General features: G+C 34.1%; 6 protein-coding genes across 12 annotated transcripts; 3 read left to right on the forward strand and 3 right to left on the reverse strand.

Annotated features, from left to right (window-relative positions):
• On the forward strand, nucleotides 34-2032 carry LOC18595340 (triphosphate tunel metalloenzyme 3). Its single transcript, XM_018123033.1, has 2 exons — nucleotides 34-1767; nucleotides 1866-2032. Exon 1 carries the CDS (start codon nucleotides 132-134, stop codon nucleotides 867-869), a length of 738 nt encoding a protein of 245 aa, XP_017978522.1. The 5' UTR covers nucleotides 34-131; the 3' UTR covers nucleotides 870-1767; nucleotides 1866-2032.
• Nucleotides 4834-7106, forward strand: LOC18595341 (probable LRR receptor-like serine/threonine-protein kinase At3g47570). Of its 3 annotated transcripts, XM_007023245.2 has the most exons (7): nucleotides 4834-5297; nucleotides 5388-5543; nucleotides 5785-5940; nucleotides 6021-6089; nucleotides 6299-6454; nucleotides 6559-6627; nucleotides 6721-7106. In XM_007023245.2, exons 1-7 carry the CDS (start codon nucleotides 4904-4906, stop codon nucleotides 7083-7085), a joined length of 1365 nt encoding a protein of 454 aa, XP_007023307.2. In that variant the 5' UTR covers nucleotides 4834-4903; the 3' UTR covers nucleotides 7086-7106. The 3 variants fall into 3 exon arrangements, with proteins under 3 accessions (XP_007023307.2, XP_017978509.1, XP_017978510.1); XM_018123020.1 differs by having other exon boundaries at nucleotides 4834-5543; XM_018123021.1 differs by having other exon boundaries at nucleotides 4834-5543; nucleotides 6308-6454.
• LOC18595342 (LRR receptor-like serine/threonine-protein kinase ERECTA) lies at nucleotides 7149-8961 on the forward strand. 2 transcript variants are annotated; one of them, XM_018123018.1, is made up of 2 exons: nucleotides 7149-7687; nucleotides 7955-8961. In XM_018123018.1, the coding sequence occupies exons 1-2, from the start codon at nucleotides 7159-7161 to the stop codon at nucleotides 8890-8892; spliced, it is 1467 nt and encodes a 488-aa protein (XP_017978507.1). In that variant the 5' UTR covers nucleotides 7149-7158; the 3' UTR covers nucleotides 8893-8961. The 2 variants fall into 2 exon arrangements, with proteins under 2 accessions (XP_017978507.1, XP_007023308.2); XM_007023246.2 differs by having other exon boundaries at nucleotides 7149-8961.
• Nucleotides 10182-12788, reverse strand: LOC18595344 (phosphopantothenoylcysteine decarboxylase subunit SIS2). Of its 2 annotated transcripts, XR_001928310.1 has the most exons (5): nucleotides 12620-12788; nucleotides 12357-12515; nucleotides 10903-10949; nucleotides 10398-10790; nucleotides 10182-10274 (listed from the first exon to the last, which is right to left on the reverse strand). XR_001928310.1 is itself a non-coding variant. In XM_018122684.1 (4 exons), exons 1-4 carry the CDS (start codon nucleotides 12671-12673, stop codon nucleotides 10475-10477), a joined length of 576 nt encoding a protein of 191 aa, XP_017978173.1. In that variant the 5' UTR covers nucleotides 12674-12788; the 3' UTR covers nucleotides 10191-10474. The 2 variants fall into 2 exon arrangements, 1 of the variants encoding a protein (XP_017978173.1); XM_018122684.1 differs by having other exon boundaries at nucleotides 10191-10790.
• Nucleotides 13691-19541, reverse strand: LOC18595345 (COBW domain-containing protein 1). 3 transcript variants are annotated; one of them, XM_007023249.2, is made up of 10 exons: nucleotides 19087-19540; nucleotides 18441-18506; nucleotides 18120-18300; nucleotides 17756-17952; nucleotides 17289-17339; nucleotides 17084-17175; nucleotides 16387-16511; nucleotides 14994-15088; nucleotides 14662-14766; nucleotides 13691-14004 (listed from the first exon to the last, which is right to left on the reverse strand). In XM_007023249.2, exons 1-10 carry the CDS (start codon nucleotides 19435-19437, stop codon nucleotides 13867-13869), a joined length of 1401 nt encoding a protein of 466 aa, XP_007023311.2. In that variant the 5' UTR covers nucleotides 19438-19540; the 3' UTR covers nucleotides 13691-13866. The 3 variants fall into 3 exon arrangements, with proteins under 3 accessions (XP_007023311.2, XP_007023312.2, XP_017979281.1); XM_007023250.2 differs by having other exon boundaries at nucleotides 18120-18257; nucleotides 18470-18506; nucleotides 19087-19522; XM_018123792.1 differs by lacking the exons at nucleotides 13691-14004; nucleotides 14662-14766; nucleotides 14994-15088 and adding an exon at nucleotides 15095-15601 and having other exon boundaries at nucleotides 19087-19541.
• On the reverse strand, nucleotides 21851-22597 carry LOC18595346 (basic blue protein). Its single transcript, XM_007023251.2, has 2 exons — nucleotides 22390-22597; nucleotides 21851-22182 (listed from the first exon to the last, which is right to left on the reverse strand). Exons 1-2 carry the CDS (start codon nucleotides 22571-22573, stop codon nucleotides 21959-21961), a joined length of 408 nt encoding a protein of 135 aa, XP_007023313.2. The 5' UTR covers nucleotides 22574-22597; the 3' UTR covers nucleotides 21851-21958.

The following is a 23282-nucleotide window of genomic DNA, read 5'->3' on the forward strand; positions in this document are numbered from 1 at the left end:
AACTCCGCCATGTGCATGCGACTCGGGCTTGGGACACCCCCCATTAGCACTTATTCTATAACATCTTATCCAGTATCCACCGATCTTGAGGCTAAAACTAAACTAAACTAAACTAAACTAAACCCAACTCGATGATGCGTTACATCACACCCACCCCAACGATGCGGAAAAGCCCGTTCCCCAGGGCATGGATCAAAACAAAACTACCACAAATCAATCCTAGTACCCAAGTTTCCAACTTCTCCCTCAACTCCCATACCCAAATGGAAGTGGAAGTAAAGCTCCGGCTCCTAAACTCCATCTCGCACCAGAAACTGTCTAATCTCCTCTCCCGTTTCCACACCAAAACTCTCATCCAAGAAAACATCTTCTTCGACACCCCAAAATCCACTCTCGCTTCCAACAACGCCGCCCTCCGTCTTCGCTTCTACGACCTCGACTCTTACTCCATCCTCTCCCTCAAATCCAAGCCCGAACTCTCCCAAGGCATTAGCCAAGTCGAGGAACACGAAGAGCCCATCGACCCATCACTCGCCCGCTCTTTCTTGGCCAACCCAAGAGGCTTGTTGGACTTGACAAGCTCTTCCCAGATAATGAAAAGAGTGAAGGGAGAATTTGGGGCCGACGAGTTGGTTTGCTTGGGAGGATTTAAGAATGTGAGGGGGGTTTATGATTGGAAAGGGCTGAAGTTGGAGCTTGATGAAACTTTATATGATTTTGGTGTTAGTTATGAGATTGAGTGTGAGAGCAAAGAGCCTGAACGTGATAAGAAGTCGATTGAAGGGTTGTTGGAGGAAAATGGGATTGATTATGAGTACTCTGAGCTTAACAAGTTTGCAGTTTTTTTGTCAGGGAAGTTGCCCACATGAGTGGAGTGGAAAAGTAATGTATTTGCCTAAATATTAGTTTTCGATAGTAAATTTTGAAAATTTATGCTATTTTTTTTATCCATTGTGTATAAGAATTTATGTTTATGTGGAATTTACTCACCAATCAGTTGGAATTGTTCTCATTTTACTTGGGTTGTGGATACAAATTGTTTCTTTCATTACCTGACTTACTTGTCATGACAAGAGTTAACCTTATGAGATGCTTATCTGAGAGAAAGTTGTATTTTGATTCAACATTTCTATGACTGATATTGTTAGATTTTCATTAGTTATACTCACATTGATTTGCATGACTCAGTGCCGAACAACGAGCATGCAGTTGATGCTTTGCTAATTTATTGATCAGTAATGTAGAATTATAAGTTGCTATTTCTGCTAATTTTTCTAATTGTATATATTCCTCGTTTTCAGTCACAATAATTTCGAAAAGTTCAAGGTACAAGAGATTCAAGGAGAAAATATTTGAGGTTTTCTGATATAGGAACTTTTCCTCTGGAACATGCCATGCTCCTTTATTGTCCTAAGATTGCTAATTTGGTTGCATAATATTACTCCATGTGCAATTTTAAAAGGCTTAATAAGATTTATCATATTAATGTTTTGCAAGCACTTACATTTAGAATTTGTGAGAAGTGACAACAGCTGATCAAAAAAGATACTGAGGAAGAATGCAGGATCCTGTTATGTAACTATATCAGAAGACTAGTTGGATAGTTTGTTTATTTTGGGGTACAAGTTCCGTGTGCTTTGCCGATTTCTAGCTGCTTGGTTGAGACCAGAGATCATAATTTCAGTGATTGCAGTTTTGCTCAGTGGACTTAGGTGCTTGGAGAAATGTGGAGTACTGATTTAGGACGAGTTTGTGCAAAGCATAGAGGTAACACTATTAGTTTTCTTATTTTGAAGCTTTCTTGAGCTCCTTTTCATTACAACTTATGCAGAATCAAAACATCATACTCATTCTTGCTATTGCAGAGATGTAGATGCAGAAACAATTTTAAAGTCATATCAAGTGTAGTTTAGAAATCCTGTCCCTACTTGTTTTGGGATGAGAAATATATTAAGAACTGTAAGATTGGTTCATTCTTCTTTGTATCTGTTCTGAAGAATATAAGGGTCAAACAAGAATCTTGTTTCTCTCATCCTTTATTCTTTGTGGTATAGATTTGTAGCATAGTGGCCTTTGTCATTGGTTTTGTGCTGAAATTTTCTCTGTTGCATTCTAGTATCCTATTGCTGCATCTCCTTATGTGATTAAATTTGGTTGTTGTAACCCAATCTTGCATCAGCTTGTCTTCCCCGAGTCTATATTTTATGGCTAATTTGCTGTGACTTTCCTTGCTCAAACAGCCTATTCTCAATCACCAAAACAAAAATACCATTCTACAAATTTAAAGATTTGAAACAAGATCAATGCAGAAGCTCCCTGTATGGGAACCTGCCAGCCCTGCCTCCGCTGGGGTTTCTCTGCTTCCCTGAACATATATGATTCTTGCCACACTGGTCTTGCTCCAAGAGATCTTCTATTCCATATTTGCCCCCTCTATCTTGGGCCGGTTTGCCTTGTTATAGAAGCTGACAGACACGCCATTGAAAGGAGTTGAACCCCTTCTGCCCGTAATGGTTTGTACCTCTTCCTTGAGAAAATATGTGGACTTTTCTAGGTCATATATACCTTGCTCCCACAAACAATGTCTCCAATTTCTTCAAGAAGCAATTGTCACAAGAGTGGTTTCTCAATGACAAATGACATCGCATCTTGTTTTCTATAATGGCGGCCAACAAAGCAGTTGATTTTCTTTGCAGCAAATCTCTTCCACTGTTCATAATATATATTGTCCTTCCCTATGTGGTACAAGTTATAATCAGACATCACTAAAGTTTAAAATCAACGAGTAGCTAAAAGGATAATTAGTATTAATTAATTCAGTTGTATCAAAAAAATATTAATTTATTCAAATGTAAATTGACAGAACTCAAATTTTGGTGTTGTTTGATAAAGTGAAAATTATGTTGTCAAGCGTTAATAATTTAATAATATCAAATCTATTGTTTATTGAATTACTCAGGTTAAACTATATATTTTATATGTTAATAATAAATAACATTATTTAATATGAAATATTCAGTTAATTAATAATATTTAATAGTAATTCTAACTAATATGATTTTACAATTATATCAAACAATTTTGATGCAAAATAATATTATTTATTAGATAATTATATTGTATCATTTAAAGTATATCTAATCAAATAGTTTTATGTAGTTTTAAAAATTGTTTTTTAAAATATTTTATATTTAATTAAGTACTTTCTAATTTAATAGTATTTTATATTAACTTTATAAATTACTTATAACTTTACTATAAAAATCTTTTTTTATAGTGTAAATGATTTCCAAAATAAATCATCGAATGCATTGAAAAATAAATTAGTGAAACTATTTTAGTGGCATGAAAAGTTTCAATGGTTTCTAAGTATATATCAATACCTATCGTTAGAAGAATTTAAAGTTTAAAATTTAAATATACCTAATTTTCTCTTTGAACTTCCTCATAGAAAGAAAATATAAAAATTTAAAGAAAATTATGTTCTGACTTGCTGCTGCCTGTTAATTTTTATTTTTGGTGATTGCTGCCTACTAATTACTTTTATATAAAAGTATAAAAATAGAAAAATAATATAAATAAATTCTAAAAAATATTTTGTCGAAAATTGATTAAAATAATTAATTAGGGACGAAATATTCCTTCTATAAATTTCACACCAAACACATGTAGTTGACACCAATGACTAATTCGATTACGTTCAGATCACTGCATTTTCGTTGGTGATTTCCTTGAAAAATGATGAAATAATTTTCTCTAGTTACAAGCTTGTTTTGAATGTGTTAGCATCTAGTCTAGTGGATTCTTGCTTGTGGACTACGGCCATATGTTCTGCTGCTTAGGGGGAAATTGCAGCTTGCAAAACAGCAGGCTTAGATACAACTAATCTAGGTGGAGCTGAGAGCGTGTTAAAGACTTCTATGGCACTATTTTTGTGGAAATTATTGACCCTAAGCAAAGCTGTTTGTTGAATGTTAGTAATGGAAAAATAGGGTTTCTGTTTTCAAATACTACGAGACTATCATGGTTTGGTGTCGCACGCAAAGCTCTCCAGATGACCCAAAGGTTAGCTGGACCTGCAATCCTTTCCAACAAGCACAGTGAGCTTCGAGCCATTGGAAGGGTCAGTTGCAGTACAAGACCCGACCAACCCCAAAGAGAAACATCAGTCTCTCTTTTGCTTGCTGGTGACGAAGTTAGTGGGTTGCCTAGACTCGTCAAGTCTCCCTTTGTTGATTTTAGCAGTCATCAATTTGAGTTTGAAAGTTTTGCAAGTATTGTCCTTCGAAGTTTACCAACAAAAACAAAAGAGTTAGGGTGAGGCATGTGATTTGTTTCCCAAAGTCAAAGATTACAAAAGAGGACCCTTGCCTGTAGGTCACACCAGTCTACTGCACCAATATTCAAGCATAATGGTTCCCTTGAATGGAAAATAGGAATGCAAGTACGAACCCACATTTTGTACGGACTGACAATACATGTATATAAGCTTTCTTTGTAATTGTAGTACAACCCTTTCAACAAGTAATAATCATACTACAAGTTATGGAGTTTGGACATTGTATTCCAACTTTCCTGGGAGCATCAAACCGACCATTTCGTGTATATCTTTGACTAATGGTAGTTTAAACTTCAAACTTACAATTTCCGCAGTAGTTCAAGCCACACCATCGAGTTAGGTCCAAATCATATATAGAAATACAATGATGTCCGATATGAAATTTCCATGACAGAGGGAAACCAACATTCCTTGCAAGCAGTGTTATTTTTTCCAATCTTGATTGAAGGTGACTTTTCATACTTTACATCCTTGAAGACTTATAAATAGAAATATAATTTTGCTAAACATGAACTCAGAGGTAAACACATTGCTTAAACTTTTTGTCCAACTGCTTATCTTCCAATGGGAAGATATTTGACATCTGTTAACATTTCATTTTGGGTTGTCCTACTTTTGCTTCAAACGCATGGATTTAGAGGTTGCTTGGAAACGGAGAGAATTGGGTTGTTAAAGCTCAAGGCTTTTATAGAATCAGTCAGTGAAGGTCCAGATACTACACTCATTACATGGGTTGATGGTCATGAAAGGAGCAATTGCCGTAGTTGGGATAGAGTTAAGTGCAACGCCACTACTGGGAGACTAATGGAGCTCTCTCTTAGTCATGCAAGGACACGCATCCCTGGTACTTTGTTCCGAATTTGCAATCTAAATATCTCTTTGTTCCATCCTTTTGAAGAACTGGTGAGTCTTGATTTATCTGATAATGGATTTGGTGGGTGGATTGATCAGACTGAAGGTAACTTTATTTACTTTCACCTACATAAAATCAGTAGCTTCTCTAGATTGACACCTATGGCGTTATTTACATTTTTACCTACCTATGCAGGTTATACAAGTTTTTCGAGCCTGAAGAAGCTGGAGAAGTTAGATCTCACTAATAACTGCTTCAACACCAACATCTTCTCATCTTTTAGCCAATTCAAATCGCTCAAGACCCTGATTATGCCTTATAATGATCTGAAAGGATCCTTTCCTATAAATGGTACTTACCTTGTCTCCTTATTCCTTCTGTTAAAGGGTGAAAGAAAAACTTACAAATTATATATATGAAATTAGATAAAGAAGAGTAGCACTAGTGCAGAGAATTGGTAAACCATCAAAACGAATATGAATATTTTAACAAAGAAAAAATGAACAATTCAAAATGTAGACAAATATATCGAAAACATTGGATTTCAATATACAAGTCTAGGTTCTTGCTGTATTACAACTCTGCCTTACAGGTTCTAAAGGATTGTTGAGCTTGAAGAAACTGGAGATTTTAGATCTTAATAACAATCTCCTCAGTAGCAGTATCTTGTCATCATTGACAGCAGTTACGTCGCTCAGGACTTTGATTCTTAGTAACAACAATATGGAGGGTTCCTTTCCTATCCAAGGTAATGTCTTGATATTTCTCTAAATATGCAGTTAATTGCATTAATTATGTAAATGTAAGCTTTTTAATTTTTTGTTGCAGAACTGATAAAGTTGAAGAACTTGGAAATGCTCGATCTAAGTGGTAACCGATTTAATGCTTCCATCCAAGGTAGTAATCTTCAACACTTACATATCTCCATTGTAGCCACTAATTTGTCCTGTTAAGGTTTATATATACTAATGGCTCTTTTAAAACATAGTTAGTGTCTTAATTTTTCAACTCAAGTTTTGCTATGGAAAGAAAGTTTGAAATATGAGAGATATAATACAAGCAAATTCCTAGACTTAAAATGGCCTTGAATATATTCTACGTTAAAGGTTTTGCAGGATCAGGTAGTTTAAACAAGCTACTGGTTTTAGACCTGAGTAACAATCGTTTCAGCAACAGTGCATTCTTGTTATTGAGTGCAATCTCATCACTCAAAACTTTGATTCTTAGTAACAACAAGATAGAAGGTTCACTTCCTATCCAGGGTAATGCCTTTGATCTATCTGTTGAAAGGTTCTGCTATTAATATCCCATTATGTCCTTTTCTCATATAAATTATATTTGAACTCTTTTCTTGTGTTGGATGCAGAATTCACAAGGTTTCAAGACTTGGAATTGCTTGATCTAAGTGATAATAAATTTAATGGTTCCATACAAGGTAGAGGCAAGCATTTGATGTGTGATTCTACAGCAACACCCTTTTCATGTTTTAAAAATTTATCTAAAACCATTTTGTACTTGTTTTTATCAGGAATATGTGAATTGAAGAACCTCCTTGAATTGGATCTCAGTGACAACAAGTTTAGTGGCCATCTTCCAAAGTGCATTGGCAATATGACCAACCTCCAAGTTCTTGATCTTTCATCCAATCAGCTGGATGGGAACATACCATTTGATATTAGCAATCTCAAGTTTCTGGAGTATTTAGCACTTTTCAATAACAAGTTTGAAGGCTTATTCTCACTAGGTTTATTAGCTAACCTTTCAAAACTCAAGGCATTGGGACTTTCATCACAAAGCAAAATGTTTCAAGTAGAAACTGAATTTTATTTGGCTCCCAAAATTTCAATTGAAGGCACTTGGGTTGAGCAATTGCAAACTCAATTTGAAAACTAACACCGTCCCTAGTTTTCTTTTCCACCAGTATGACTTGAGATACATTGACATCTCTCTCAACAACTTGGTCGGAATGTTCCCCAATTGGTTGCTTCAGAATAACTCAAAGTTAGAAGTTATCAATTTAATGAAGAACTCGTTCCAGGGAACCCTGCAGTTGCCCAATTCTAAGCATGATTTGATTACGCTGAAGATTGCTGACAATAGATTTTCAGGTCATCTCCCAAAGAATGTTGCTATGATCCTTCCGAAACTATCCTACATAGATATGTCGATGAATAGTTTTGAAGGAAGCATTCCTTCTTCAATGGGAGACATGAACAGTCTATGGTTTCTGGATTTGTCTGCTAATAATTTTTCAGGAGAATTACCAAGAAGTCTCTCAAAAAATTGCATCAATTTGAGATTCTTGAAGCTATCAAATAACAACTTTCATGGGGAAATTTTTCCCATATATATGAACTTGACTAGGTTGGTGCACTTATATTTGAATGACAACTTTTTCAGTGGGAAGATAGGAGACAAGCTGACAAACATCACTCATTTAGAACTCCTAGACATTTCCAACAACAATCTATCGGGTGGAATTCCTGATTGGATAGGTAACATCTCCTCTCTAACTAGCATTTCAATGTCAAAAAACCTCCTCAAAGGTAGCATCCCGGACCAACTCTGCAGTTTGAAAAACCCTAAAGTTTTAGACCTCTCTGAAAACAGATTTTCTGGGTCTTTATCCTGTTTGCTTAATATCTCGTCCTTGCGATTCTTGTATTTGCAAAGGAATGGTCTCAGCGGGTTACTTTCTAATGCTTTACTAAGTGAAAGCTCTCGTTTGAGTACACTTGATTTGAGAGAAAACAAACTTTCAGGAAGCATTCCACCATGGATTAATACACTTTCAAAGCTGCGCATTCTTCTATTAGCAGGGAATCATTTAGAGGGTCAAATCCCTAACCATTTATGTCAAATGCAAGTTTATATCATGGATCTTTCACGAAACCGGCTTTATGGGTCCATACCTTCATGCTTTGCCAATATATCTTTTGGGATGGCAGCAGGTGAATCTTCCTTTGTTACCAGTTTGATCAGGTTCAATGCAATTATCAGCCTTAGTTCTTATTATAGTTCCAATCTTGAACTGAACTCAGACACTAGTGGTTCTCAGAGGCCATATAGACAAGCAGAAGCAGAATTTACAACGAAATATAGACACAATTCTTACCAGGGTGACATTCTTCACTACATGTTTGGATTGGATTTGTCATGCAATGAATTAAGTGGTGACATTCCAGCACAAGTTGGAGAGCTAAAGAATCTTCGTGCGTTGAATCTCTCACATAATAAGTTTTCCGGATCTATACCTGTGAGCTTTTCTAGCCTCAAACAAATAGAAAGTCTAGACCTTTCAAGCAACAACTTGAGTGGCCAAATTCCTTCTCAATTGACCGAGCTACATTTTTTATCCATATTCAATGTGTCATACAACAACTTGTCCGGGATGACCCCTGATAAAGGTCAGTTTTCAACATTTGATAGGAGCAGTTATGAAGGTAATCCTAGTCTTTGTGGATCCCTCATTGAGAAGAGTTGCAACAGCTCGGAAGTGCCCCCAACAACAGTGCCCTTTGATGGAGAAGAGAATGACACTATGGTCGATACGGTGGCATTTGGTTGGACTTTTTCTGCTTCATATGCTATGGTACTATTGGCATTAGCCGCAGTCCTCTGCATCAATCCTCACTGGCGTTATCTCTGGTTTAATTCCGTTGATTGGATCATTTATTTATGCTTCAAAATGTTTAGTTAAATGTAGCATTCTCTTGGTGGTCTTGCCAAGCCTAAATAACATTAAGTGGACATTCTTACTTACATTTCAGATGTTGGTAAACTCTGCAATATACTGTCAAATAATTTGGAGCAATATTCCCAATGTAGCTGTTGCATAGTTGACCTAGGACGGTGCAAAAATTGGTTAAGAACCGACTTAATTGAACTAAGACCAAATTCGATTAATTCATTCTAGTTAATTCAATTAAAATGGTTCATTCGATTAAAAAAATTAGCTAATATAATTAAGTCGATTCAATTTGATTATGAAATTTTTAAAAAATAAATAAAATAAAATTGAATCATCTTTGTCCTTCAATATGTTTTTATCTAGATTTAAGAACAAATTTATCAACCTCCCTTTCAAATCTTCAAACAATTCAACTATTGTCAAAATGGTAAATGATGCAAAATTTCATAGAAGACACAATTCTTAAGGCCAAATGAACATCAAAATCAACTTTGGAGGCAATTTTGATGGAATACAATGTTTGCTAACTTGAACCCCAAAGAGTTTCCATTACTGCTAGGCATAAACAGGCAAAAGATAGCTAATTTCGAAATTTGACTGACAATTTGCCAATAGTATCATAAGCAAAATAATAGCTAGAATACATACAATGCTCAATGAAAAGGAACCATTTTCTTCACCAGTGAGGGTTGATGAAGAGAACAGTCACGAAACCGAGCAAAAGCATGATATATGTCACGGAAAAAGTTGCATAGAAGACGGTAGAATCAACTTCAAACCATTGATGCTCTCAAATGGTTACAAGAAAGGTCCAAACTTTCTACCTCAGCAAGGTTAGAGAAAGAAGTAGGGATGGATCCCACCAACCTATTGTGAGCTAAGTTCAGTGCGTGGATTGAGGACAGGTTTCCCAATGTCGAAGGGATTTGTCCTATTAGATTGTTGCATGACAAATCAAGTCCTGACATCAAATATCTTATTGATTAGCCATATTTACTCCAAGGTTGACTCAATGGCAAGAATTACATTTTGTTATTGTTGTGTTACTCGTTTTTTGTGGCAGATCACTCGGCTGAATCTTTGTAACTAATTGTTTGGTCCACTTCATCTTCAATTGCATATAAGATTGTAATTATTAAATTTAACATTAAATTGAATTTACAATCTATGACATAACCCCAAAATCTCTCTTCAAGAATTGGATTAGGTTCCACAGTAGTTTCCACAAAAGTTGGGTTTCCTTTATATTGTCTGAATTGTTCAACTGAATGCAAATTTGTAGTGGAAGGAGAACATGATGGCCAACACAGTGCAACAAGTGCTTCAGGCTGAATGAATTGTCCCTAGCACTTTTTTCACATAATTCAACTTTCAATGTAGGATTTGAAGAGCTACATAACACCAATGGAAGTACAGTAAATGAAAAAAATAGTTTAGTATTTGCTAGAATGAATTGATCTTTCCACAAATATAAGTACTTGACTCCCTACCAATTTAGGGGGATAAAGAATTACTTGGATAATTGGACTCCTCCTCATGCCCCAAAAGGCCTTGACCCAGCTTAACAAATAAAGTTAACACCAAATTTCTTTCACTTCTTCTTCTTAGGTGGTGGCTGCTCCTGCTCATCCTCATCGCTGTCATTGTCATCGTCGTCGTCCTCTTCATCATCATCATCTTCATCATCGTCATCGTCTTCATCAACATCGTCACTTTCTTCATCACCGTGAGCTTCAACATCATCATCGGAATCATCCTCATTATCATCACTCTCTTCTTCTGACTCGGCTTCATCATCCTCATCATCTGTTTGATTACCATCGTCATCATCTTCATCATCATTTTCACCAGCATCTTTGTTCTCAGAAACGGTCTCTTGCATTTTAATTAGGTCAGCCAAAGGAAATCTGCAATGCAGTTGGCATATCCACTATCCGATTACTCTTTTACTATTTTTACATCATAATTTAATGATTAATCAAAAGATCAAGAAGAGGAAACAACTAAATCAATCCCTACCTTTGATCTAAAGAAATGGGCATATCATCGGGCTTAGTAGATCCAATCTGGGAAAGAATTTACAAGAAAATATGCAAACACAATGGCAGAACATACATAAAGAAGCATACAGTAACAACGGCATATTTCCAAAACAATTACTGAACTTCCTAGAATAAAAAAAAAAGGCTTGAAAAAAAGCAAAAGACAAGAAAATGCATAATGGAGATTAACATGGACTTAATGAACAAGCATAATATACCTTAAAGAAATGACCATACAATCTCAAAATTGATGTACAAAGCTCAGAAGCAAGTAATTGTTGGACACGGATGGAAAATATATATAATCACATGATCTTCTATATTTATAAGATGAAGTAGTAGCCAGAGCACTAAGCATTTATCACCATTCAGCTGGAAGCTGAAACCTTTTTTTCGCTCAGCCAAAAGTGAGATTTTATATATATATATATATATATATATATCACTGATAAATACAGTGTTGGGTATAGCTTTGGAGCTATGCTGGAGCGTATAACACCTGGATACACCTTTTGACATACCATTGGATATATGGATAGAAATATTAGAGCATAGCCCATAGGCTACGAAGCTAAAACCTACCTTGACAAACTACGCATAGAATCTTGTTCATGGGAATGAACATAACCACAAAACCTAACATTTTAAAATCATTCCCACCCTTTTTCCCTTTCCAACAGCTGAGAGCAGAGGCCCAACCTAAATTACTCCTTGGCTTACACATTGCAATACTAATTTCAGGGGCTTTGACAGTACCTCCTTGCAGTACTTCCTGATTGTGTTGCAGAGAAGGTTAAGGGGTTTTAAAATTGATGATAGATTTCTAATTTTGTGCTTAAACTGATTTGTTTTTGGAAGAAAGAAAAATGTTGGCCAACCCAAGCTAATTGACTCCATAAGCTTAGTTCACATAATTGCTTACAACTTAAAAACTGGCAAAAAACCTTTGGAAGAGGTTAACTATCTAAAATTCTAAATATCTTTCCTTTTCCTTGCATTAGCTTAGCAAACAAATAATTATGAAAGAAGCAAAAATGGAAGAAGAGTCCCAATATGCACAAAACAACATAAACAGTAGAAGAGAAAGTCCCAATTTAGTTACTTATATTTATACAACGAGATGCAGAACATCAGTCTAAGTCCAACAAAGTTATCCAAAGGAGAATCCAGTGCATAGATTATGCAAATTGACCACATACAAACCATGAAAGCATCAAAACATAGCAGCATTGTTAATCAAAAACCTCAACCTTGCCCATTTAAGGGGTTGCCCATCAACATAAAAAATGCACCAAACTTACATGACCCAAGACTGAAACCTACTCTTGCTGATTAAGAGCTACCCATTAACTAAAAACATGAGTACTATCCAATCAAATTAATCAGACAAAGTAAAATAGAAAAAAAAAAAAAAGAAAGTGAGAAATGTACCAGAAATAGGAGCCAAAGAAGAGATTTGTGAGCAAGCAGAGTAGCTTGCAGTAACGAAGAGTCAAGCAGTGAGCAAAAAATGCTGTTGTGGGACATACTTTCCATCTCCATTTTAGATTTGGGAAGGTAATTGACTTCTACAATAACAAGTAATGAAGGCTGAAAAAGAGAAGAGGGGGTACACAAAGACAAAACAGTGTGAGAAAAGGGTTTGAGGGTGGTTTTAGTTGGAAAATCTATGTGAGTGAGAGTGAGGGATTCACTTGTTTGTCTTCTTCTCGATTTTCACTCTGCACCGCTCCCACATCAGCTTCCATTTTTGTTTTCGTCAATTCTTCAGTCTCTCCGGTGCATATGGGGGAAGATGCTTTTTGCCCACTTCGTACAAGTTCTAAATGACCATAATCATAGCATGTAGATACATATTTTTTGTTTTGATTTGTACCTTTGCAACAAGTTTTTTTTTTTTTTATCTAAAATCTTATATAAAATGAAATTTATAAAAAGATTTCAGATATTACTTCGTGTTAAAAAAAGTGATCAAGTTTTTCTCGTAAAATCATTAAGAAAAAATTGTTATGAAGTTTGATCTTAAACGGATCGCATCACTGATGATTTGTATAGATAATTTATCGTAATTGGTAAGATTTACTAAATCAAATTATAATTTCCTTAAAACATGACGGAACCACTATAATAAGAGATAAAAGTTGAGCTTGAAAGTAAAAACATATTATTTGAATTGAAAATATAAAATCGTTATAAAATCTATCCAACTCTTTCTTCGCTTATATCATATATCAATGTAAATTCAATTAAAGTAAATTTTTCTTTATAAGTGAGTGAAAGAGTTAACATAATGAGAACAAAAAATCGATGTAAGTCCCAATCAAGATAAATCTTGCTTCTTTATATAAGTGAAAGAATTAGATCAAAATAAATACCTTTGCTCTATAAATAAATGACTCAATGCAACAAGAAATGAATCTTGAATTTATAAAGACTTTCCTTCCACTAATAAGCATTTTTTTTTATTGAAAATTAGAACCCAAACCACTTGTTTCGCAAAATCTGTAAGGCCGAAAACATTATTCTAAACCCAGTGTTGTTTTCCTATTTGTTATGAACAAAAAGGCAAAAACACCAGAAAGAAGTGTAGTTTCCTATTAAGCCGTTATGGGTTGAAAAAGGCTATTAGAACAAAGAAGTAACTTTGAGGGCGTGTGCGCAACAGGTTAGAACTGTAGCCATTCTTCTCTTTAGTATGGGGAATCAATGAAGCATTTCTTATCCTTCAGCAGCAAACTTACATAAAACAGACCGATGGAAACCACTGGAATGCAAAAAAATCGACTTTCTTTACTAGAGAAATTTGGGGTCTTTAGTCGTTACTAGCAGACACACGCAGTCATTCCTTACATATTCAGGTATTTTTGTATTTCATAAATGCAACACAGAGTACAGAGGAGGCAGATCAGGTGACGAGGTCAAAAAGGTCTTGCTCAGTGAATCATAATAAGCAAGCTTTAAAGCCCGACTCCAGTTCCTGTGCATTCAAGTTCTTCCCGATGAATACAATCTTGTTCACTCTAGGTTCATCTGGACCCCATAGCCGATCAGGTGAACCTTGGAATATGTCATGAACTCCCTGTTCAATTGCAAAATAAAGTCAAAAGCCAAGACTATCTGAATAAACAATACATTAACTGAAACCAACCCTTCATTGCATTCACATGCAAAACTGTGAAATGATCATTTAAAAAAAAATAAAAGATTAAAAAACAAAGAGTCAAAGGGTATATGTTAGTTTCCTCATGCAAGTTTTATTCACAACGAGAGGAAAAAAGAAATGGACTTAGGTTCTTGAGTTTGATAATGTTCTAACTGCATTTAAAATAAAAAATAAAAGAGAGCAAGGTGGTGAGAGATCATCACAGCCAGGAACTTACTATACTAACAAAGGTGCCCAACATTATATAAAAGTACAAATAACTGGTTTTAGGTGAACTCATTAATCAGGGAACAGGAACATCTTTCATCTCTCGATGTCCCATGAGAAACTGTATCAAAATTATTTTCAAAGAAGATTCACTTAGCAATGCATAGACATCTAAAGAAAGTGATAAAGGTACTAAAACCAAGAGAAAAGAAAGTGATAAAGACAATCCAAAACTACGTCATTAGTTTAACACATGATTTGGATGAGAACAAGATATATAATAGGCTGCTTCTCAAATTTGATGGGTCAGCACAACAGATAAAAATAAGAAAACAACCAGCCAAATCAAAATGGCACTTAGCTCACCTGAAAGACAAATCTCTCATTCATACCCTGAACCGAAAGAAGACCTTTCATCCGATAAATGTCCTCACTACGTTCCAACAATAATGTACCTAGCCATATGTTAGCCTGCAAGAAAAGTAGTGAAGTAAATAAATGCATGATGAAAGTTCTTAACAACTACTAACCAAAAAAAAATCTTTCCAAAATAAAGAAAACAAATTTATAAAGCACCTATTCAGACAGGAGAAATCCGGCATTCATTAGATAGGCCAGTTCATATGTCCATAACTTTTATTAGGATCGTAAAAATCTACTATCTAGAACTGGAGGATAGCATATGCTTTAAAACCAACCTTCTCAAGATCTAAGCTTCCTTCACAAACTATGCTTACGGAAGAAACCCCTGGATCGTGAGTATGATCATGGGAATGATGATCATGATGATGTTCTGCATATAAAGGTGCAAAGCATTAACTTCGCCATAAGTAGAGGAATAAAGGTTTCAGTACATTAAGGTTCAGCCTGATGATCAGTCGATCACAGTAAACTAAACAGATACAAAATTTGTAAAATTGGCATGCAAAACCACATCCAAATCCCCTTGCTGCTGAAAATCAAAAACAAGAGAGCCTAAATTAAAAAAATTAAAAACAAGAAAAAGTAGGAAGACAGACTAAACCACAAGCCTAGTAACTAGTGACAAAGAATGGATATTTTGGCAATAGGGAAGAACAGCACGGCTTAAGGACCATGGTTGTTATTAACATTATTTGAGTAGACAGATAGCTAGACAAATTAATTTTGAGACTTCAAGCTCCCATGGGATGAAGCTTGCTGTCCATATTAAAACCAATAGTATGAAGGAATGCCCAGTCTCTGAATTATGATATCAGTGAGCAAGCACCACAGATTGCTAGGAATATCTCTTTGCTTCCCGATCTTCTACACCCTGTCCATTTCTCTACATAACCACAAACTTCAATATTAGATCTTGGCCAAAAGCATCAATACGCCTTTGCTCAAATGTCAAATCTACATAACTAAAATTTCAAATATTCAAGATTCAGGTCCTCAGATTTTGAAAAAATGAAACTGGATTTTTGCACTGAGAAGACAATTTGGCCACCCCCTATGAACACTATGAACACCATGTATCACTTAGGAGAGCCACAAATTAGATGGTAAGTGAATTAGCAACTAGTCCACGAGATTATTTGTAGCTGATAAAGTTTTGTAATTATGTCTTCAGCAATTTGACCTTTGCAGCATATGATCAAACTCATTCTTGCTACTACCATCTTCCACCCTATTGATTTGTTTGTCCAGCAATTACCTCTTTAGTCATTAAGTCAATAAGACCATGGCATAGTTCAAATTCATGAAACATTAATATCTATACCGCGTATATCTCCTTAGGGACACCCGGACACAACACAAATGCATTCACGGTCACTACCTGATTTAGAATGTATCAAAGCAAAAATCAAGGCTTCTATAATGGAAATTACGACATGGCTTAGAACAGATAGTATATAAACAACAAAGATTTCTGAAGATTATAGCAAGAAAGTAATCCAAATCGCTATTAGAAACCAAATTAACCAAAGATTGCCCTTCATGGATGATATTGAGATAGCATACTTATGAAATAGGCCTCTCGCTAATAGAGAAAAACATGACATAAATGAACCAAACATTTAAAACACATGCAAAATGACAATTAAGTATCAAGAAAAATAAAGTTACCATGTTCATGGTGCTGTTCGTCATGATGATGATGATGGTGATGGTGGTCATGATCATGATCCTGATCATGGCCATGGTGAGCATGATCATCCTTTGCACCTTCATCATTGACAGAACTCTCAATCCTGCCGAGATTTTAGCAACAGTAAATCCAAAACCAAAATTCAGGAGGCAATGAACAGCCAAGAATTCTAAGTATAAAAGATCATTGTTACTATAAGTGCTGATATTGCCATGTAAGAGATGAAACAAAATAAATCTAGAAAATCATGGTGTAGGTTAAAGAGTGAGTGCATGAACCCAACAAATCCAGAAACAACTCATTCCTGAAGTTTCTGATATTGTTGAAAACCCACAAATCCGAATATAACCCCCTCCCCCCTGCCCCTTTATATTTTCAAAGGGAGAGAAGGAGCAGATTAAAAGAAAATTTGAGAAGGGATTAAAGATAACATGGATTTTACCATCCCTGATGTAGTTGTCTAACTAAAATGGTGTCCAACAAGTAAATTCAATGAAATAATATTAATGGAAAAGGGCTCAGATAGCAGATCTAAGAACAATCAAAGACAGGAGGAACACTTCTTTGTCAACAGCAAAAGATGATCATATTATACATGGTAAAAAGAGCATCAGCAATGTAATAGATGATAATTTCCTTTGCTAAAAATGGAGCTATGTAAGAGCAGGAAACAACCTCTCCAGATCAAAGCCTCCAATTCCAAGAACATACTCCAAGTCAACTTTTCCAAACTCTGTGCGCTTCAGATGAGCCATACCATTAATGTTCTGCAAGCAGGCAGGCAATGTCATCCTCAATCAGAATTAAGCAATATATATCGTAACTAAGAGCATCCAAATTTAGAATAAAATAACAAAGAATAAAAAAGCAGAATACCAACCCGTATCCGTTTAACCAAAGTAGCAATTTCTGGCTCTCCAACAAGATCAGTCTAGCCAAAATATAAATAATCATGTCAGACAGCCATTAGAGAAACAAATTCAACATCATAAGTAAACAGTCTTTGAACGTATCCAATAAGAGTTTCAAATGAACAACTTCTAAGTTGAGGTGGTTTTAATAAACTATAGAGGCAGAAAATAAATGAAGCTCTGTTTGTTTAAATAATGAAGACAAGTGTTCCATTATACTGACATTGGCATACGCAAATCCAGAGAACGTATCAGAGAATGTAAAAATGGTTTCAACAAAATCAAATGTATGCAATGGCAAGTAATAAAATTACAGAAGCAAGGAATGCACTTTGAATAAAAGTTCAAGCGAATTATGTAAACAATTTTTCAATTTGATCTTGAAAAGTGCCCAACTGAGTGCACTAAACATCACAAATTTAGTAATCACAAATACCTTGTTTACAATAATACGATCAGCATAAGCAATTTGCTCTACTGCCTCATTTACCACTCCCTTTGGTTTGACCTCATCCAGATGAAAACCAGCATGTTTGGCATCAACCAAAGTAACGACACCATCCAACTTGACATCATTGAAAATCTGATCCTCAGCATAAAAAGTCTGAATGATTGGTGCAGGATTTGCCAATCCTGATAAGGTGAACATAGCATGTAGCATAAGCAAATACAATAACTCCTCATTCTCAAGCCAAGGAAATAAAGAGATACACCAAATGCAACAAGACATATGCAATGAAAAATAAACAACCATTAATCTCCTTTATAATAATTTCATGGGCCTTTGAGAAAATTCCTACCTGTAGTCTCTATTACAATGTGGTCAAATTTCCCTTTCCTCTTATTGACTAGCTCTGCAATCATCCTCACAAGATCACCTCTTACAGTACAGCAAAGACAGCCATTGTTAAGCATGACTATATCCTCAGCCCCAGCAGCTTTAGCAGCAACAAGAGATCCATCAATGTCTATTTCACCATACTGAAGTTTTCAAATTGAAAAAATTAAATAACTCGTTAATGTCTCACCCAATCTAATGATTTCCAAAAGACAAACTACTAGTAACCATCAATTGCCATCACATCAAGAAAAGAAATTTAAAGCAGAATCAAACTTCATACCTCATTCTCTATCACTGCTATGCGCTTACCATGATCTGCAGTCAAGATGTGATTGAGTAATGTTGTCTGTTCATCAATACATAGAAACAGATCAATACAACCAGCCAACTGATACAATTTTCAAAAAACTTGAACAGATAAAACCGAATTCCTGTCAAAAGAAGAAAATGCAAAAATATTTATCGCCAAATGTAGATAAGATAACAAGAGGCGTATAGGTGCACAACATTTACACCAATCAGCATTGTTTAATGGTATTTTAACATACTAGTCACAAATTTGAATTTTAACAAAAAATAAAATAAAAAAAATCCGCTACTTGTCATATGTTTATTTAGTCCCCATTATGAAAATAATTCAGAATTATCAAATTGGACAAAGTTAATAACATCCTATCAGCCACCAATGACAAACTTGGCAATTATTCCTATATATTGCCCACCAAAAGCAACATTTTTTTTCTTCATATTACAAGTATTACTGCTAATTCCACAGCCAAAGTCCAATAAATTCGTTAAAAATTCACAAACTAAAAACCCAGAAAAATAACAGAATCACACCAAACCCAGTAATCAAAATATTGAATCTTCAAAGACCATTTTACCCTCCGGCTACACTAACAATAAAATAAAAAAGGAATTATTACCTTGCCAGAGCCCAAAAACCCAGTAATTATGGTGGCGGGAATGCGGTTATCAGGCGGGATTTTGGTGGAAACATCGGAATCCTCGCTCTGCGGCGTCGTAGTGGCAGTGGCAGAGACCGAGAATCTACGGCGGTGAGCTTTGCAGCAATTGGAGGATGTGATGATCGTACGAGGCAAAGAGGACGTCGTTTTGGAAGAAAGGGGTTGAGTTTTGATGGTATTGGGTTTGAAGAAGAGAGGAAGTAAGGTAGTTCTGATTCCAGAGAGTGGTGGGGTTCGGTGGTGGTGGCCGCAGCAACGGGTGGTGATGTTGAAGAAAGTTGTGGCTATATCCATTGATAGCGTCGCCATTTCTTTCTCGTTGCTTCTTCCTCACTTGGGTTTATCTTCGGATGTGGAGTGTGGAGGCTTTGGTTTGGGGTTTAAGATAGTTTCGAGAAATTTGGGCTTTAGATTTTGGGTTGGTCTTCTAGATGCTCCTGTGCCTTGTTGTCTTTTCCTGTTAAATACTCAAGTGAGCCAAGTCATCCCTGGCCTTTTTTTTGTTTATTGTATTCAAATAAATTCTTAAACAGTAAATAATATTTATTACCACATCATCATCTGTTACCTGTTACGTGATATATTATATTCAAAATTAATTATTTTAAATTAATTATTATCTCATCTATCTTTTCTTAAAAAAAAAAACTAATCTAATTTTGTCAGTTTGATTAAAACTGTTGTTACTCGAATGAAAGTTGGTATAGAAAAATTCAAGAATCCCCAAAAACTATTTTGAGAAAAAGAAGAATAAAGGTAGGACACATAATGTTTATAATACTGAAATTAGCAAAGACACACAATATTAATCCACAATAAAAGAAAGTCAAATTCTTCTCTTCTTTTCCTTAGAATCTATAAGGGAAATTTGATTTTTTCTCTTCCTTACAATTTGTAAGGGAAATCTAATAGTATTAAATTTTATTTACCAACAATAATAGATTCTCTCTCCATATTTTTCATAGATTTTGAGAGTTCAAAATTACTCAAAAAGAGATTTTTAAGAAAGGAATAGAAATTGCAGACATGAAAAGGATATTCTAACTATAAGGTACTTGGGGTTTTAGGAATGTTGAAGAAAGTGAAAGTTTGTTTTATTAGGAATGTTGAAAAAAGTGAAAGTTTGTTTTGTTAGGAATGATGGCTTAAATTAAAAAGATTGTAATAAGTAAAGAAAGGATATTAATCAGTTTGAAGTAATTACACTCAAGTATTTAACTAATTAGTTAGTGCATAATTTTTTGTCTAAAAAAACAAGATTCGAATCCTCCTCCTTCAATTAAAAAAATTAATTTAAAGCAATTAGTTTTTTTTTTTATTTTTTTAATTCAAATCCCTAACCAATAATATTTGAAAATTTATATAGGTACAATGAAAAAAAAACACGCAATTACTAGTTAGTAATTTTATATACCACGTCATCTATCACGTAACGTTAATATCATCAAGATACCATATTAACCTGCCACGTGAAAGATGATGTGGCATCAAAAATTGCTAATTGTACTATTGTCAAATGTTAGTGTGAGAGGCTTATTTGATTTAAAAAAAGTTTAAGAGCTTATTTGAACGTAATAAAAAGATAAGAGCTAAATTGACTTTTTTAATATAGTTCGAGAGCTTATTTACGTATTTAGTCAATTAATTTTTATCTCGTGCAATGTACGAGACCATTTTTAGAAATAAATTTATAATATAAGCAGGTAATATTTTGCAATATAAAAAACAAGAAGTAAGTGATATTAATAAAATAACAAGAATAGTTATTTGATATTATAATGCTGTGATTTTTTTTTAGTGAATAATTTGTAATTTTCTATGTAAAAAGGAAGACAGTACCCCAAGAAAAGCAAAAACTAATTCTGGTCACATAATTTCAAACTTATATTGGCTTGGTTAGTCCACCTAAAAGTCCAAATAGTCCAAAATTTTGAGACAACGGATATGGCCTAAATATATATTGCAAGTTTTGGTAGTAGAGAGTAATAAAAAAATATAACTTCACATACACTTCTTGTGATATGATATTTTTTCAAATATATCCCTTGTATTTTATTTGGATGAGATTAACAGTAAAAAAATATAAATTAATGTCGAGTTATCTCATGTAAACAATAAAATAAGAAATAAAACTTGGCGAAAAATAAAAAAAATAAAACTAAACATACGAATAGTAGTTCGTGTTATTGTTAAAATCTTGTTGAATTGAGTCCAATTGAGTACTACATATATTTAAAGAAAGACAAGAAATTGAATTCTTAGACAATTAGATAATACAAATCCTGTTGCATAATAACATACTCTCGAAATTTATCTCTTTTTCTCACTAGGTAATTAAACAAATGATTGATCAAATGAAAAAGTATTCAAATTCCACATGCATTTTAATTAAGAAATTAATCAGAACCTCTAATGTAACAGAGGGGATCAAGTTAATAAGAGAAAACAAGAGGATTTTAAAATTGTCTTACATTAAAAGCAATCCAATTGGAAACCAAACATACAAAGAAGTAAGGGAAAAAATTAGGTAGTAAATTTATCTAGGAAGCATATATATTTAACTAACCTCAAGTCTAATTTAATAAAATGAACCTTAAAATTTTTTGTTTCCCATCCTATCAGAACAATCATGGAATAACAAACAATTATAGTCTCAATTAAAGATAAGAGAAAACAAATTTAATTCTGAAATATGAACACAACATGTAACATTATTCTTTTATTGATATTTTTTTCTCAGACAAATATAAACGATAAATAACATATAAATTAAAATTTTACTAAATAGCTTAATTCAGCATAATTGCTTGAATCAAAAGCTATGTAGTATTTATTTTGATGACGGTGGCGGTGCGGTGGCATTGATGGCCATCTTAAAACCGGCAGCACACAAATCAGGTTGAGTAGTGCAGATAAAATAATTAGCTCCAAAGGCCAAAGGGATTTTGTCGTCTCCTGAGTCAAACTCCATAGCTCCATCGTTCGCTATGCATGTGTCATGTCCTTTTTTATCCACCACTACCACGTTGAACAATTGTTCATCATATATGAATTCTACAATAAAGTAAGACAATCGTAAGTTATCAGTGAACAATTCTTATTATATACATGAGAAAATTTATTAAAAAAGCTTTAAAATGCTTGAATATTAAAATAGAGTATAAAATATTAATAAAAAATTGAAACGACTGTTGTGAGAGAATTAGCATTTTATGTTATGTGATTAATCTAAAATCAATTGATAATCAATGATGTATATACCTAGAATATCACCGGCATGGAAATCCTTCCCTCTAGTCCAAGCTTGAAGGCTAATCGATAAGTCCCAACCATTATCATCTCCAACCTTATAGGTCACTGGCGCTGAATAAGTGGCCTCATATTGAAGCATCAAAAGGAGCATCCCTAAGGCTAGGATGGAGCTGCCTCTGATTGCCTTTCTCATTTTCTTGTGAACTAGCAATATTCAAACTTGTTGGTGAAACTTAGCAAGCTTGAAGGCAAGGTAATTCATTTTATAGAGGGCGGAGATTGAAAAAACAATGAACCTAGTAGCTCTTTTTTTGGAAAACTAATGGTTTTCCAGTAATATATGATTTGTGTAATTTTTGGATAGAATCAAGATTATGTTAATCATTTATTATCCATAAAATGTTTCAATGTTTTCCATATTTTCACATGGAAAATGAGATATATCATTCTGTCAATCCGATTCTTTTCTAAATTGACAAATTTTCTATATCAAACATTTACATACGATCACTCCAGTTTTCAACAAAAATCAAGATATTTCAAAGTGATTTAATTATACAATTTCATGTCTTTTAATATTATAAAACATCATTTTTTTAATTAAAATTTTCATATTAAAATAAAATCTTAATTATAAATTACAATATGACTACTCGAATATATTTGTATTGAGATTTATTGTTAATTTAAGGACATTCAAATTGATGTAGGAAATTGATTTAATAGATCTTAAGCTCAAATAACCTCTTAAGTTTGAATCTTGATTATAAAGACAAAATTCAAAACATACCATATATCTCATTCTCAAGAGTAACCTTTTGAAATTGGGATGATATTAAAATCAAAGTTGTCAATATATACACTTGTTTAATGAAATTTTATAAATTAAGAGTAATATAAAA

This window comes from Theobroma cacao, chromosome 6 (genome assembly GCF_000208745.1).
Source record: "Theobroma cacao cultivar B97-61/B2 chromosome 6, Criollo_cocoa_genome_V2, whole genome shotgun sequence".
Classification (NCBI taxonomy): domain Eukaryota; kingdom Viridiplantae; phylum Streptophyta; class Magnoliopsida; order Malvales; family Malvaceae; genus Theobroma; species Theobroma cacao.

Coding starts and splice junctions, on each gene's coding strand:
- LOC18595340 (XM_018123033.1), top strand. CDS start 132: ATGATGCGTTACATCACACCCACCCCAACGATGCGGAAAAGCCCGTTC.
- LOC18595341 (XM_018123020.1), top strand. CDS start 4,904: ATGGGAAGATATTTGACATCTGTTAACATTTCATTTTGGGTTGTCCTA. Junction 6,455..6,558: donor AGGTTCACTTCCTATCCAGG/GTAATGCCTTTG, acceptor TGTTGGATGCAG/AATTCACAAGGTTTCAAGAC. Junction 6,628..6,720: donor ATTTAATGGTTCCATACAAG/GTAGAGGCAAGC, acceptor TGTTTTTATCAG/GAATATGTGAATTGAAGAAC.
- LOC18595342 (XM_007023246.2), top strand. CDS start 7,159: ATGTTCCCCAATTGGTTGCTTCAGAATAACTCAAAGTTAGAAGTTATC.
- LOC18595344 (XM_018122684.1), bottom strand. CDS start 12,673: ATGGAAGCTGATGTGGGAGCGGTGCAGAGTGAAAATCGAGAAGAAGAC. Junction 10,950..12,356: donor TTCTTTGGCTCCTATTTCTG/GTACATTTCTCA, acceptor ATTCTTTCCCAG/ATTGGATCTACTAAGCCCGA. Junction 10,791..10,902: donor CCCATTTCTTTAGATCAAAG/GTAGGGATTGAT, acceptor ACTGCATTGCAG/ATTTCCTTTGGCTGACCTAA.
- LOC18595345 (XM_007023249.2), bottom strand. CDS start 19,437: ATGGCGACGCTATCAATGGATATAGCCACAACTTTCTTCAACATCACC. Junction 17,953..18,119: donor CATTGTAATAGAGACTACAG/GTAGGAATTTTC, acceptor TCACCTTATCAG/GATTGGCAAATCCTGCACCA. Junction 15,089..16,386: donor CGAACAGCACCATGAACATG/GTAACTTTATTT, acceptor CTTTATATGCAG/AACATCATCATGATCATCAT.
- LOC18595346 (XM_007023251.2), bottom strand. CDS start 22,573: ATGAGAAAGGCAATCAGAGGCAGCTCCATCCTAGCCTTAGGGATGCTC. Junction 22,183..22,389: donor CCATGCCGGTGATATTCTAG/GTATATACATCA, acceptor ACTTTATTGTAG/AATTCATATATGATGAACAA.